At 40.8% G+C, this 12280-nt stretch overlaps 1 protein-coding gene across 1 annotated transcript in view; it reads left to right on the top strand.

Annotated features, from left to right (window-relative positions):
* chd6 (chromodomain helicase DNA binding protein 6) overlaps window positions 1–12280 on the top strand; it is a 134174-nt gene that overhangs the window by 76737 nt on the left and 45157 nt on the right. Inside the window, exons 12-18 of the mRNA XM_008296166.1 lie at window positions 1195–1316; window positions 2615–2858; window positions 5575–5751; window positions 5883–6026; window positions 6276–6374; window positions 8520–8676; window positions 11993–12203. Of these exons, the coding sequence (XP_008294388.1) occupies window positions 1195–1316; window positions 2615–2858; window positions 5575–5751; window positions 5883–6026; window positions 6276–6374; window positions 8520–8676; window positions 11993–12203 (1154 nt within the window). The remainder of the gene's footprint in view (window positions 1–1194; window positions 1317–2614; window positions 2859–5574; window positions 5752–5882; window positions 6027–6275; window positions 6375–8519; window positions 8677–11992; window positions 12204–12280) is intronic.

Genomic DNA, 12280 nt, shown 5'->3' with positions numbered 1-12280 from the left:
TTGTTCTGCTTCCACAGAGGTGCAGGTGCATCGAAAAATGAGCCCACAGTGAAGAAAAACGTAAAATAACGGCCAGAAACTAAATCTTTCAAAAATGGGGGTCTACACCTAAAAGAGTGCGACTGTTTAGCGGCCTGATAATTAGTCTGAATTACGATTTGGTTTCACTTCATTATTCAGCCTGACATCACGCTGACCTCTGTCTGTTTGGGAGAAGAGGCTGTTTTTGCCCCTCATTACTCTGCACAGACCGACATAATCATCCTGTAATTTCCAGAATCTGCTGCTCGGTCGATGCGGCGTCTCTCAAGTAGAATGCAGGGATTTTATTTTTTGCTGTTTCTACAACAGTGCTGTCGTTTCCGTGCTGCTAAACACTTTGCTTTGTAGCTCAGACTTATTTGAATCTCTGAAAGGATGCGGCGACGTGGGCGGCAATTCAGTGGAGAAAGTGGACGAAAAAACATTTACATTCGGAGTTTAGGTCGGTGGAAGATCATAGAAGAATAAAGCGCCGTTACGGCTTTTATGTGTTTCGGCTTAAGCCTCTCTCTGCCCACATCTCTGCAGCCGTCCTCCTCTGAATCCACCGCCTCGGCCTTGATTTCCTCCTCTGGCGCTAATGATCAGGGCCCTCTTCCTTCCTAGAGCTCCCACTCGGATCAGGTTTGTGAAAGTTTTGAGAAGTGGGAACTCGCGTCGCTCCGCAACCTGCAATCTTCTCCATGTGTTCGACTGCGAGGCAAAGGCGAGCGGCGCCGAGCGTCTCTTGACCGCTCTGACAGTGCGTTTACTTTGCAGGATGCTTGAATACGAAATTGCTGCTTAAATAGCTGCAATTTTCCGGAGACATGCAGGAGGGAGACCTGAGCACATTACTGTTGCTCTTCTGCCATTATGAATTTTCAAAACTAGCATCGTCGCTTATTACGGCCTGGCAGCGCCCATCTGTCCAACTGCTTATTTTCTTATTCAGCCTCCGAAATCATCCCGCCTTAACCGTAAAAACTGGGGCGACTCTTTTTTACCTCGTTTCTGATTCATCAGGGGGAAGCTAAACAGTTTTAATATCGGACAGTGTCCCGGTTTTGTCGAGTGAAATCGCTGTAGTAGAAACCGATTCTAAATGATTAGAATCACGAGTCTGTTGGTGCTAAATAAGATAAAGAATATGTTTGTGTGTTAATGTCACAGGAACGTCCTCCTCCAGATAAATGGCAGAAGCTGGAGCGGTCCAGAGATTACCGCAACGGAAACCAGCTCAGAGAATACCAGCTGGAGGGGATGAACTGGCTGCTGTTCAACTGGTACAACAGGTGAGTTCACGACGACACTGGAACCGGTCGTCAACGTTTAGGGCTGAAGCGACGGCTGGTTTTGGTCAGAGAACGAGTGAAGTTGGTTTGAAATAAAACAGACACAAACTAAACAAACTGGTTCAACTGGCTGCAAAGATTAAAATGGTTAAAAATGGTTGAAATGAAAAATAATCCAACTTGGACTAAATCTTTGAGTATTAGGGGCCATTGAATCTGATTTTCAGCATTTTTTCGGATTATTGGTGATACTATCTTTTGTTTTTCTTCTTACTGATTGATTTAAAGATGTGTATTTCTGGCTCTGATGCAATTAACAATTGTCAGCAATTATCCAGTTAACACTGAAGGATGAAAGTTGAAGAGTTTATTTTAATTGCACGTATAAACCATAAAAAACCTCCCAAGAAACAAAAGTGTTGTGTGTACAATTTGTGTTATATACAATTTTGATACCTAGATTTTTGTGACTGCCCAGCCAGCAGTACATTTACATGTGAAAACAGAAGTTTACTGTATAAAAAGACACATAACCTTTTTTTTTTTCTCAGTCTGACATTAAATCAGACTCAACTTTTCCTGTTTTAGGTCAGTTAGGATTCCCAAAATTATTTCTATTTGCTAAACGTCAGAATAATGAGAGAGAAATTTTTTTTGATTTTTCTTTTTTTATTATTAAGATTTTACGTCTTTATATGCAGTGAATGTAAACTCCTGGTTTCAACTGTACATAGAGCATCCGGTTTACTGTTTTGTGCGGTTGTAAACAACAGAGTGACAGCGGGTTTCTTAGTAACGCCGATGACTCACTCAGCATTCGACGTTTCTCAAGTTTTCATGATATCATCAAACACACGAAACCCTTCAAGGCGGATTCTGTTGTTTCGAATCCGCTTGAATAAATAACCTTCATGTGGCTTCCTTCAATAAACTCAAGGACATTTTAGAAAAATTCCAACCCGTGCTCATAAACCGCACTTATTTCTATTTACGTACATTTTCTGATTAGATTTGACCATAAATTAGCATTTTTAATTCGGAACATCTGTTTTTCTTGAGACTCGTTTCTGCCGCCTCGAGATGCAGAGTTCACATAAATGTCACCAATGTGTTACGTCGAGACAAGTATGTTTACACAGATAGTGACGCATTAATTAGCTTAATTATTGTACTGATTTGCATAAATGGAAGTTTTTTTTGTGTATTCAGGATTATGGCAGAACATGAGGCCGATTTAGCCGATCCTGACGCTATCTGGGTTTCTCACGCCGCCTTTGTTTTTTTTTCTTTCATCGTAGGAAAAACTGTATACTGGCAGACGAGATGGGCTTGGGTAAGACCATCCAGTCCATCACCTTCCTGTACGAGATCTTCAGCATGGGCATCCGCGGACCCTTCCTCATCATCGCCCCGCTCTCCACCATCACCAACTGGGAGAGGGAGTTTCGGACGTGGACGCGCATGAACGTCATCGTGTATCACGGCTCGCAGATCAGCCGCCAGATGATCCTGCAGTACGAGATGTTTCACAGAGACCCGCAGGTAACGGTCCTGAAGCTTCCATTGATCGCGCAATCAATGAGTCGGGTTGTGAAAGTCAAATCGACCTAAAGATGTGAAGCGTGTCTGGTTATGCTTTGAAAGGAAATTTGCCCCTTGGATGCAGTTGTTCTGTTGGGAATCTGGAGGTTTTAAAAAGGTTTTCACGTTTAAAACCACGTGCCTCATATTGTGTAGGTCTTCCTCGTACCCCCAAACCAATTCTGATCGGTTGGAGGCGTAGATATGAGACTGTGGGGGTGTATTCTGTGATTTAAGTGGATTGTGAAGCTCTTTGTCGTGTCCCTCGAGCTGTTTCTTTCGATGCGGCAGAACTTATCGTCCTTCTGTTTTGGGGTTTGTCCTCGGCTTGTTTTTTTTCAAGATTTAATCCTAGAAGCCCAAAAAACCCGACTTTGGATTCGAAAGTCTTTACAAAATCGCCGAACGACATCATTTATCAGAGCCAGAAACAATAAAAACAGAATGAATTGGAAGTTTTTGGACTTTTAGAAGGTACTTGAACTACTCATCATCCAAATCTCTTAATTCTACATGTCTCAATTTTTTAAAAATTGTTAAAAATAAACCATTTGCTCCTACCAGGATCTGCAAAAAAATAAAAATTTTGCACTCTTCTGTGCTACCGGAAAGCTGGTTACGACTGAGCTACGACCGACTGGAATGTCACAAAAAATCTGAGCATTTTTCGGCTGAACTGCAGGCAGTGTTTACACAAAGTGGATAGGAAACAAGTTGGAGTCGCCATTTTTTTTTCTAGTGTTGGTAACACCTATGGGTACTTGGAAACATGTGTTGATTCCAAGTTTTTAGAAATTTTCTAAAACAAGTAATTGAAGAACTTCCATATAACAGCTCTCTCCCTCTTCATGGTTGTTCTGTTTCAGTGGAAAATGAGTCCACAGTGAAGACAACACACCCAGAAACTGTTTAGAGTTCAGAGGGTTAAGAATCAGCTCTGGTAGAAAACACTAACCTGTGATTTTTGCTGAGCGTCTTCCTTTTTCTCCACCGTCTTTTTGTCTTCCCCCCTCCGTCCATCTTCAACCCCGAAGGACTTTTTGCACTGAGAATGTGACAGACGTTCATTTATCTCGTTTATTGACCTCACCTTGCTGCATCCCTCTGAAGCCATCAGCACGTCAGACGGTTTCATCGCGGAGCGTTTTGGCCACGACGACTCTTTTTTTTTTCTTCCCTCTCAGGCCGCTCGGTATAAATATTCAGTGTCGTAGCAGGGCTCTTGTTGCTGTTGGATGAATACAGAAGAGGGGTTATCATTACAATGCTCCACGCATCTAATATGCAAGTTTTAATTTGGCTTCCCGCAGATATGCAAGAGGAGTGAATGTTAATTTTTGGGTCCTAATAAATTCGGCCGTTAAGCAGTTTTTAGCTTTTTTTTTTTGGAGGCGTTTTGTGATTTAATTAAAAAGTTCAAAGTGAAAGGAGACAGTAAATGTTACTCATCTCAGAAATCTCAAATATGATGGGCTTTTTATTTTTATTTTCAATGATTATATTTTTATTTGATAAAGCAGCAAAACGGCAGAAAGGAAACAACTGACTGGAATTGAAATTGAACCGGGGATGTGATCCTCTCCAGAACCACTTGACTATAAGGACCCCTGATGTTTTAAAGGCCCCACATGGCGACAATCTATTAGCGTTGTGTTTTTAGTGTCTGAAATACTTGAAGGCGTAAAATAAAAGGTACAGGAATATGAAGACGCTTTCTTCTGCCACTTTTCTAACCACGGATCAACTAAATATCCTCTCAGCAGTAGCAGTCGCAATTAAAAATGTGTGTGCCACTCAGAATTAGCAACTTCCTCACAGTCCACCAGGTTTATTTACTTTCTAGATCTTCTGTTAAAATGTCTGAGCCACGAGCAAAACTCACCAAATGTTCTGCTGTTAGAGTGAACACGAGAGTCTTCATGCACTCCCAGCATCTGAGGAAGTGAACACCCAGTGGATTACTGTTGTTATTGATGGTCATGTCCCCACAACAATTGGACAATCCATAGCTTATTGTGCAGCTAGTGTGGCTAAAATTAGCTTTGGTGGTCCACCCACTGGTCAGAACTCTGTGGAAACTTGAATTTAACTGTTTGTATGTCGCCTGGCGAGCTGCAGTTCAACCTAAACTCAGCGGATGTTAGCATCTGTGCTCACATAAACTGCATTTTAATACAGCTGAACTCACAGTAAAGCTGTTTTCATTGACATATTTTTCTGTTTCTGTTGTCAGACAATGGAATAAATATAAAATTGTGACTAAAACGTAGCGTATATAGACGACATGTTTACCTGCAGTCACTTCAGAGTCTTTTTTCAAGCTTTTGCTCTGCAGCTACAATACCGATTTTATAACCACAACATCGTCTGACACCTAAAGCATGAGCTGAAAACAGCAGCTGAGCTCTGAATTTGCTGATATTTCCATGTGAAATCGTCATTTAGACAAAGACTTCCACACTGTCAATCACAGACAGAGACAGTCTTCTTCCTGAAGGGGGCGGGGCCAGCAGCAGCTCAGCCGCTTTTAAACACTGAACCTGCCTGTTTAGAAAAGGACTAAAACCAGGAGCTGTCCAGTCATAAACAAATGAACCATCTCTGTGGTGTTTGGAGATAAAAACTTTTTGAGACTTTCTTTCATTTACTGGAAACCACCTTTTCCCCTCCGTCACAGGGCAACACCATCCCAGGTGTGCTCAAGTTCCACGGCGTCATCACCACGTTTGAGATGATCATGGCCGACTGTCCGGAGCTGAAGAAGCTGCACTGGCGCTGCGTGGTGATCGACGAAGCCCACCGACTGAAGAACAGGAACTGCAAGCTGCTGGAGGGGCTCAAGCTCATGAACCTGGTCAGTCTGGTGTTCGTAGAAACCTCTTCATACGTCGTCTTGTTCCTCCAGTTTTCTCGTGGAGGCTCATTTTGAACCTCCCCTTGTGTTCAGTTTGAATCGCGTTTATTCAGAGATACTTCTGCCCACAGGAACACAAGGTTCTGCTGACGGGAACCCCCCTGCAGAACTCGGTGGAGGAGCTGTTCAGTCTGCTGAACTTTCTGGAGCCGCTGCAGTTTCCTTCAGAAAGCGCCTTCCTGGAGGAGTTTGGAGACCTGAAGACGGACGAACAGGTTTGTTCTGTCACGTAGACGCTACTTATAATTGGAATTCACCCAGGTTTTGGTATTTTATTATCATTTCTATTCCCTCCAGTCATGTTTTTTTTTTTAGATGCTTTGTGTTCTTATGTTTAAAAAAAACTACAATTTGAAAAAGAAAAAACACAGTTTGGGCACAAAGAGACGAGGAAATGTGTTGGTTTTTTTCCTGTCACATCTGCTTTCATGTCACACTCGCTCCTCTTTTGTTCTGTCCAACAGGTGAAGAAGCTTCAGGCCATTTTGAAGCCCATGATGCTCAGAAGACTGAAAGACGACGTGGAAAAAAACCTGGCGCCGAAAGAAGAGACCATCATAGAGGTAGATCTGTGTGTGCGTTTGATAAAAGATGATCATACGCTCACATTTTCATTTGTAGTATTTTTATCTCGCTCCCTTCTGTTGTGGTTCGGATGACTCATGAAATGTGACTGACAAAAGCTCCATTCACTCGGCGACAATAACGAGTCCAGTAATTAGACTTGTTTTTATCGCAATTATTAGTCTTTATTAGTCTCCTCAGTCACGGCTAACTTCTAAATTTTTTAGCTAATTAAAATGAACAAATTATAGTTTCAGTTTGCGAGAGAGACGGAAGGTCCGGCGTTGAATTTCTGGAGTTTCAGATCCCAAAAACTTTAAGGGAATTTAGAAACAGCCGAACTGTGTCGGCTCTGTGATGGACCGTAAATAAAGCAGATCACCGGTTGGATGGTTTTATTGTTCAGTTTTCTGATTTGTAACACTGACACGCACGGTGATGTACGATTAATTGGATTACATCCTTGGCAGCAGGCGGAGAAAACATAAAACATTCTGCATTACCAGCCCGTTAATGAACATTTTAACTTATTCAGTTCGGCTTTATTGATACAGCACCAACTAATCAGTGGAACTTATTAGCCTCTGAACTCGTTTCACATTTTTACTCACTGTGGCCTCGTTTTTTTTTTTTTCCTGCAATGTGAAGTTTTGCACCTTTATGGAAACAGAACGAGCATGACTGGAAGTAGAAAGAACTCAAAAATGTCTTTCATCAAGTACGACACAGTTATAAAACCATCAGTCATTAAAAAAAGGAAAAACGGCACATTTTAAACAACAGCTGTTCCAGTAGAAATGTATAATTAGCCTTAAGAATCCATCTAGAAGTTTAAATATTGAGGTTAAAGCAGTCTTATTTATGCTGTTATTTGATCTAAATATTTCCATTTTAAGGATTTAAACCGACCTAAAATTAAATAACGGAGGTTAAGACCCTGCATTACTAATTATATTACCAATTTTCAACTAGTTACGAACTTATTGAAACATACAGTCGTCCTCAAATGTATTCGTCCCCTTCCATTAAAGAAAAGGCAAAGTTCACAAAAGTCACTTAAATAACTACAAACTGGAAAAAGTAATAATAAATAAAAATTTGCTAAATTATATTTTAGTGAAATAAGACGTTGCTTTTGAATTGTGGTTGAAAAGAATAATGTTAAAAAACAAACAAACTGAAAAAATTAGAGCACTTTGCTGATGAGCAGTGAAACCAGAACACCTGTCAACAGGTGCAGACGTCTGACTGAGAGTTACAGAAAACACCTGATTGGCTCAGAGGGCTGTTCAACTAAATATTAGTTTACGGGTCCCATCATGCTTCTTTGCTTGTTTTTTTGTTGTTTTTTTTAATATGTCTTCTGAACCACAATTCAAAAGCAATGTCATGATTTCCCTTAAATTTTTATTTATTATTACTTTTGTCAATTTCAAATTATTTCTGTGACTGAAGCTGTTATTTTTCCTTCTTTAATGGGAGGATATGAACACATCTGAAGCACTCGAACACTCGACAAATCCAAGCTCTTTTTTCTTTTTAGATATTTTGCTTTTTTCATCTTTAATCTGTCTGCTCTGCGTAGACACAGCCTGCAGTTCTTTCCAGTTCAGCTGAAATGTCCTTAAATTTTTAACAGCTGCATCCAGCAGTAGTCTGAGTCGCCCGTGGCTTCTCTGCTGCATTGAGAAGTGCAGAATCTTTAGTTTTTTACAGAATCTTGTTGGTACAGACGGGGCTCATTTTTGGCAAATTTAAAATAGTGATTTCGCAAATGTCACTATTTTAAACTCAGATTTGGCAAATTTTACCAACAAAACTGAAAGTAACAGGCGATGAAAGATAAAAATCCAACAATTCTTTCTGTTTGTTCAGTTTCTGACTCTCATGAATGGTGTCATTTTTGACGCTTCCAAGCCCACTTTTAGGTTTTGGAGCTCACAGGGTTGAAATATTGTAGAGAGGAACCCAGAAATCCAAATGATTGCCTTTGAAGTAGCACTTAGCCATAGTCTTAACATGAAGAAACCTCCTTCAGAACCAGGATCAGGGAAGCAGCCGTCTGCCTCCACCAGTCGGGGTAAGAGACAAACAAACGTAACGGCACACATTATAATCTCCTCCTTGTGTTTGTGTTCCTGTAGGTGGAGCTGACCAACATTCAGAAGAAGTACTACCGGGCCATCCTAGAGAAGAACTTCTCCTTTCTGTCCAAAGGAGCCAACCAGCACAACATGCCCAACCTCATCAACACCATGATGGAGCTCCGCAAGTGCTGCAACCACCCCTACCTGATCACAGGTGAGCGCGCACACGAGCAGGAAGTCAACCGGGATTTACAGACAGACACGTATATTGATCACACATTGACAACAAGAGCAGCTTGTTAGCGAACTGTAATTACTTGCTCTCAACCAACAAGACGTCGAAACGCTATAGAATAAAGCAAGTTGAGCACAACGTGATAAACTATGACTATAACTATGCAAAATATTGCCAAAATTGCAAATAGGGCTGTTCGAAATTCAATTAAAGCTTTACGAATTTTAAACAAAGAACTTAGAACCCAGCAATCCAAAGAGGGAAAAAACCAAAAACGTCCGACAGAACCAGAAAGGCAGCCGTCTGCCTCGACCGGAGTGTGGATGAGGGCACAGGAGGGGTCTTTAACTAATAAACCAATCACTCGTTTTTTAAAAATCTTTTGATGTACAGTCGTGACTGAACAATCCCACAGATTGGCTACGTTCAGCCTGCAGGACTCTATTCTCTTTACCCCTTACCTCACCCTCAACTCTTCTACGATCACAGTCTTGAGTCACAAACACAAAAAACAAAACGGAAACCAAAACCCTTTCAGATAAACAACATGGACCAGGACAACGCAACCAGGAAAGGGAACACGGAAGAAAACAAGACAAAATCCAAAACGTATACCCAGAAAGGGACCACAACTTCATCCAGGAACACAAACCAAAACGGACTGAAAAAATCAGAAACTAAAACCCGTTCTGGAAGAACAACGTGACACCAGCCAGGACAATGTGATGAAAATAGATTAATCAACTACTGAAGAAAACAAAGACCAAAACCAGACAAACTTCGAAGGCGGAAGCCCAAAAGAAAGAGACTACAATCTCTACTCAAGAGCACAAATCAAAACAAACTCTAACCTAACGGAGCAAGTCAGAAAACAATATGACACTAACCATGACTAGAAGGAATCAGAGAGAATTGACAACGTGCGACGGCCAGTGCATTTCCTTTAACTTCCCTCCTCAAACTGCTGTGTCGACGGACACTGCAGGGGAAGCTATCGAGACAGATTTTCAAAAACCTAACCCTAACCCATCAAGCCCTCCTTGTATCTCCACCTCCGTCTTGACAATCTGACAGCCTTGCTATCCGACATAAAAGAAGGTTTTACATTTAGTGCTGGATTATCGAGTCACGACTGTAATTACAAATCACTGATCATTTCGAGAGAACTTTTTTTCATAAAACTTTAAATTGAACCACTTGAGCCTATTTATTGAATTACATAAATTAAAGTTTATATATAAGGTTTAAATGTTTGGTTTTGGTTGATGTCAGTAATTTCTGATGTGTTTTAAGTACAGACCAGAAGAAAAACATCAGATTTTACCCACTTAAGCATTTTATGGCAAAGTAGTCGACTGATAACGGCTCTTTTCTCAGTGGGTTCCCGTCACTCTGAATAAAACTGAGGAAGTTCTGTGCTGAGAGTCTTCCTGAAGTTTTGTGCAGTTTGGATGTTTTGTCGGATCGTGTTGCCGCCCTCCGTTCCGTCGTGGACTCCCTGCAGGTCCTGTGTTGTCGTGACTGGCAGCATGTTGCGCACTCCGAAGGGTGGAGGCGGCTGAGGTGATGGGATAGGTCTGCTGTGTTCCCGCCGCCGGCCAGAACGGTTTCCACGCAGCAGAGTTCAGACCGTGAGAGAAATAACAAACAAATGACCGAGCTGAGGAGATGACTTGTCTTTTTTTTTAACCAGCTATTTCCTATTTTCCGTCTGCACTTATTTGCTCAGTTTGCGTGCTGATAAAGCGACCAAACGACGACGTGCTGTTGCCGTGTCGCTCGTAGCTCCGTTACGATTGGCTGAACTTGCATTTAAGTGAAACATTCAATGAAACGTTTTCTTGTTTCTGTGAATGAATCGATCGATATTTAGCAGAATAAGCAACAGAAACCCTCTTAAACCAGTAAGGCAGAGATGTCGGCTCACTTTTCTGCACTCAGCCATGCTTATGACACCCATCATCGCTTCAGTAGTAAAACCAGCCTCATCATTTTCTTCATTTGAAAGAAAGATAGAAAAGTGAGAGCAGAGGGCCAGTAAATACTCTCATAAAAGGGATTTTCAATTTCTTCTCTGTTAATTAACATTAACTGCTTCTTTATTTTCATCCTCCTTCCGTCTCAGCTCTGTCTGGTCTGTGCAAACATTCAATCAAACGTTTTTCTTATTTCTATCAATGAAATCCAGCGATTCATGTCGGCGTTATTTTCAGCGCAGGAGCTACAGTTCCTTGTTAAAGGTAAAATGTGTCACAACATATTATTATAGATGAAACAGAGACGCTGTCGTCTGCAGATCATATCCTCCAGATGTAAGGAAACATGCTGGTTTGGTGCCAACTGCAACAGGAATCACATCATTTTAATAATACATTAATAATAAGTTTATTTATTTAAAACCTTTTAAAAGCAAACTTTACAAAGCGCTTTAAAGATGGGGCAAATAATAAAAGAAGGAGAAAGACCAGAGAGGCAAAAGTGGGAAAAATACAGTAAAACAGGGTAAAAGATTTCCAAAATGAATCAATACTCCTCCATCATATTCATTTTTAAATCACCAAAATTATTATTATAGTTAAGTTTTAACTTCACAACGATGCTGGAAATGTTCACGTGGCGCATCATCCGGTCGTAAAATTTAAATTTAATTCATCAAAACCAGTTTAATCTACGTGTTTAATAAAAAGAAACTAATAGTTTATGGTCACTAGATTCCATAAAAAACTAAAAAATTCTGCCCTTCAAAGTGAAAACATGAAGTTGTTTAGTGCCAAAATAATAAAAACACCAAATGAGCCACATCCAAGAAAGGGAAAAGAACAAGTAGATTAAAAGAAAGTAGAGGGTAAAACCACAAATACAATTCTAATAATAGTAGTAATAAATGAAATGTAAAAGGGAATAAACTGATCAAATGAAATAAAAACAATTACAAAATCTATTTAAACAATAAAAAAAACGAGATGATTAAAAAAATCACATAAAAGCAATCCTACAGGAACAGGTGGTTTCAAAGAAGACGCTGATTTTAATTATTATTTTTTCGTAAAAAAAAAAAGAAAATGCAAAAACTACCATTTCCACTAAAATCATGACTTGTTTTCCTAAATCCTAAATATCTGTCGACATAATTGCGATCTAATCTAATTTGCATGTCGTTCAGCCTAGAATGCAAAACAACAAGCTCTTTGCTTTAAATTACATTCTGCTGCTTTTTCTTCTCGTGTTTACATCCCCTGTGGGTTTAAGTCGTATGAATAAATAAACCTTTTCTGACCCTTTTTCTGTCTTTCAGGAGCCGAGGAGAAGATCCTGGAAAGCTTCAGGAAGTGCCACAGCCCGGACGCGCCAGACTTCCAGCTGCAGGCGATGATCCAGGCGGCCGGCAAACTGGTGCTGATCGACAAGCTGCTGCCCAAACTGCTGGCCGGCGGACACAAAGTCCTGGTCTTCTCCCAGATGGTGCGCTGTCTGGATATCCTGGAGGACTACCTCATACAGAGACGGTGAGGAGAGAGGGAGCGGGGAAGCAGAAGGTCGGGTTTAATGGCAAAACGAGAGTAACAGCGAGAGAGGAAGTGAA

Source organism: Stegastes partitus, unplaced genomic scaffold (genome assembly GCF_000690725.1).
Source record: "Stegastes partitus isolate 25-593 unplaced genomic scaffold, Stegastes_partitus-1.0.2 Scaffold1107, whole genome shotgun sequence".
Classification (NCBI taxonomy): domain Eukaryota; kingdom Metazoa; phylum Chordata; class Actinopteri; family Pomacentridae; genus Stegastes; species Stegastes partitus.
This window is presented reverse-complemented; position numbering and strand designations above follow the sequence as displayed.